This window comes from Primulina huaijiensis, chromosome 7 (genome assembly GCF_012295235.1).
Source record: "Primulina huaijiensis isolate GDHJ02 chromosome 7, ASM1229523v2, whole genome shotgun sequence".
In the NCBI taxonomy this organism is placed as follows: domain Eukaryota; kingdom Viridiplantae; phylum Streptophyta; class Magnoliopsida; order Lamiales; family Gesneriaceae; genus Primulina; species Primulina huaijiensis.
The window spans coordinates 21,195,821-21,198,144 of record NC_133312.1 but is presented as its reverse complement, the minus strand read 5'-3'; the positions used below and the strand labels follow the sequence as shown (position 1 = coordinate 21,198,144).

General features: G+C 34.8%; 1 protein-coding gene across 1 annotated transcript; it reads left to right on the top strand.

Moving 5' to 3' along the window:
- Nucleotides 1–962: 962 nt before the first annotated feature.
- LOC140981686 (primary amine oxidase-like) lies at nucleotides 963–1,448 on the top strand. Its single transcript, XM_073448104.1, has one exon. The coding sequence runs from the start codon at nucleotides 963–965 to the stop codon at nucleotides 1,446–1,448; it is 486 nt and encodes a 161-aa protein (XP_073304205.1).
- The last annotated feature ends 876 nt before the right edge of the window (nucleotides 1,449–2,324 follow it).

The following is a 2,324-nucleotide window of genomic DNA, read 5'->3' as shown; positions in this document are numbered from 1 at the left end:
TTGTTCTAACAAGTAGAAACGATTATTGTACTCCAACAATATCTTTTTAACAATTGGACTCATTGCCATCAATGAGAATTGAGAGCTTGTCATATTAGCAAAAGCTATAGTTGGTGTTAAGTGTGCAACTCAAATATTTTAAATCGTATTGCAGCTCAATCAACACGTTTCGAATGCTCTAACAAGCAGGGAAAATTATTGAACCCCAATAGATTCCAAGTTGGCATACGATTAAAATTGCAAAAAAGAAAAATACACAAAGATAGAAGATTAATATTGAAATTTAATAACATTGGACATCAAAATCACGGACCAAAACTATAATTTCTTCCCATTTATGAAAGTTGAAATGGTGGGGGTACTATCTGAAATAAAAATTAAATATAAAATTTATATGTGAAATTTATCAATCACACCCTACTGTCTAATAATTGGGTTTCCACGTTTTATTTATCTGAAAATAATTCAAAATTCAATTACATTGAAGTTTGTGGCACAAGTATCGGGAAAATTTATTTTTTATTATGTAATTTACGTTTTTCCACTCCATACGGTTAATAATGAATTTGTATTTTAGTAATGTAACTTGTATTTCATTTTTTTGTCATGTTAACACTGAATTTGTAATTTTAGTCATTTAACATGCATGTTTTTCATTTTTTTATCATTATTTTACCTGATTCCGTCGTGTTTGTCTAAAATTATTTATGTGACAGACGTTGATGCTGACATGAATTCTTGGAAGTAAACTTACATATATGTCGTGACACGACGGCCTCTCACAAAAAAAGACCAAAACTAGAAGGAAAACACATTCCATATATGATACTAAAAATACAAATTCATTATTAACATGATCAAAAGTGAAAAATATGCCATTTGAAGCAAAAACTGTAATTTTCCCCACAACTATCTATTTATAGGGTTGATCACCAGCCAAAGGTTTTCTCAGAGAGCTAGCCATGAATCCCATCAAATCCCTTGGTCTTTGTACCATCATCTTCTTTCTCAATTTCATGATCTTTTCTCTTGTTTCATCACATGGCATCCACCCCTTAGACTCTCTCGCTCCATTCGAGCTCAAGCAAGTCGAAACCTTAGTGAAAAAATCATACAAAAACGCAACTTTTCACTATGCAGGCTTAGACCAGCCAGACAAATCAGAGCTCCTTTCATGGCTATCAAATGGTCAGTCCAAAAACTTCCCACACGTTCGTGTAGCCTTTGTTATCGCACGTAGCAACTCCGAAAGCCATTTAATCTTGGTAGACTTATCGAGAAACAAGATTATATCGGACAAAATATACGATGGCAATGGCTACCCGATGCTCACTATTGAGGAGCAAGAGAGTGCTAGCAAGTTGCCACTTGAATATGCACAATTTATAGCCTCCATTGAGAAAAGAGGGCTTAAGTTAGACCAAATCATTTGTGAAGTATTCAACTAATGGTGGTATGGAGCCCAAAACACCAAAAGGGTAGTGTCAATTATGTGTTACTACAAGGATGGCACGATCAACTTCTACAAGAGGCCTATAGAGGGCATTATGGCCACCGTTGATCTTGATGAGATGAAGATCACTGATTATCGTGATCGTTTGATTGTCCCTGTGCCGAAAGCTAGCGGCACTGACTATCGAGAGTCTAATCAAATACCACCTTACGACACTCACATTAACCCGATGTCTATCTTGCAACGAGCCGGACCAAGTTTCACTTTAAATGGAAGTAATATAAGGTAAAACAGAATTCGAAAATGTCAAATATGTGCGCCACTTTATGCATGTTATTTAAAAAGTTTCCCCAATCCATGAATTTGATTAGGTGGGCAAATTGGAAATTCCATCTATCTTACGACATGAGAGTTGGCCTCATAATCTTATTAGCTTCAATCTACGACAATGATATCAAAAAATACAGGAGTGTCTACTGTTTTTTTTTTTTTTTAATCTAAAAACCACTTCAAAAGATTTTCAAACCCGATCTACACCATTCAAAATTTAGTTTACTTACTTGTAAACATGATGTCTGAATTTAAACTCGATCCAACAGTTCAATTCATAGCAAAAGTGTGGGGGCCCGTGCTCTTGATTAGCGTTTAATGACCAAAAAAACAGAATTCGTTAATGTAAACAACGAAAGTGATTAAAAATTTTCTTTTGGGCCAATAGAAATTTCGGCATGACCTCTCTGTAAGTAGGACATGCATCTCAAAAATTTCCAAACAACACAAACAACATTTATATATTCAAAATAAAGTCATAACATCAACTCACCAACCTATAGCTGCATTGGTCAGGACTAACCATACAGAGTCGACAAGG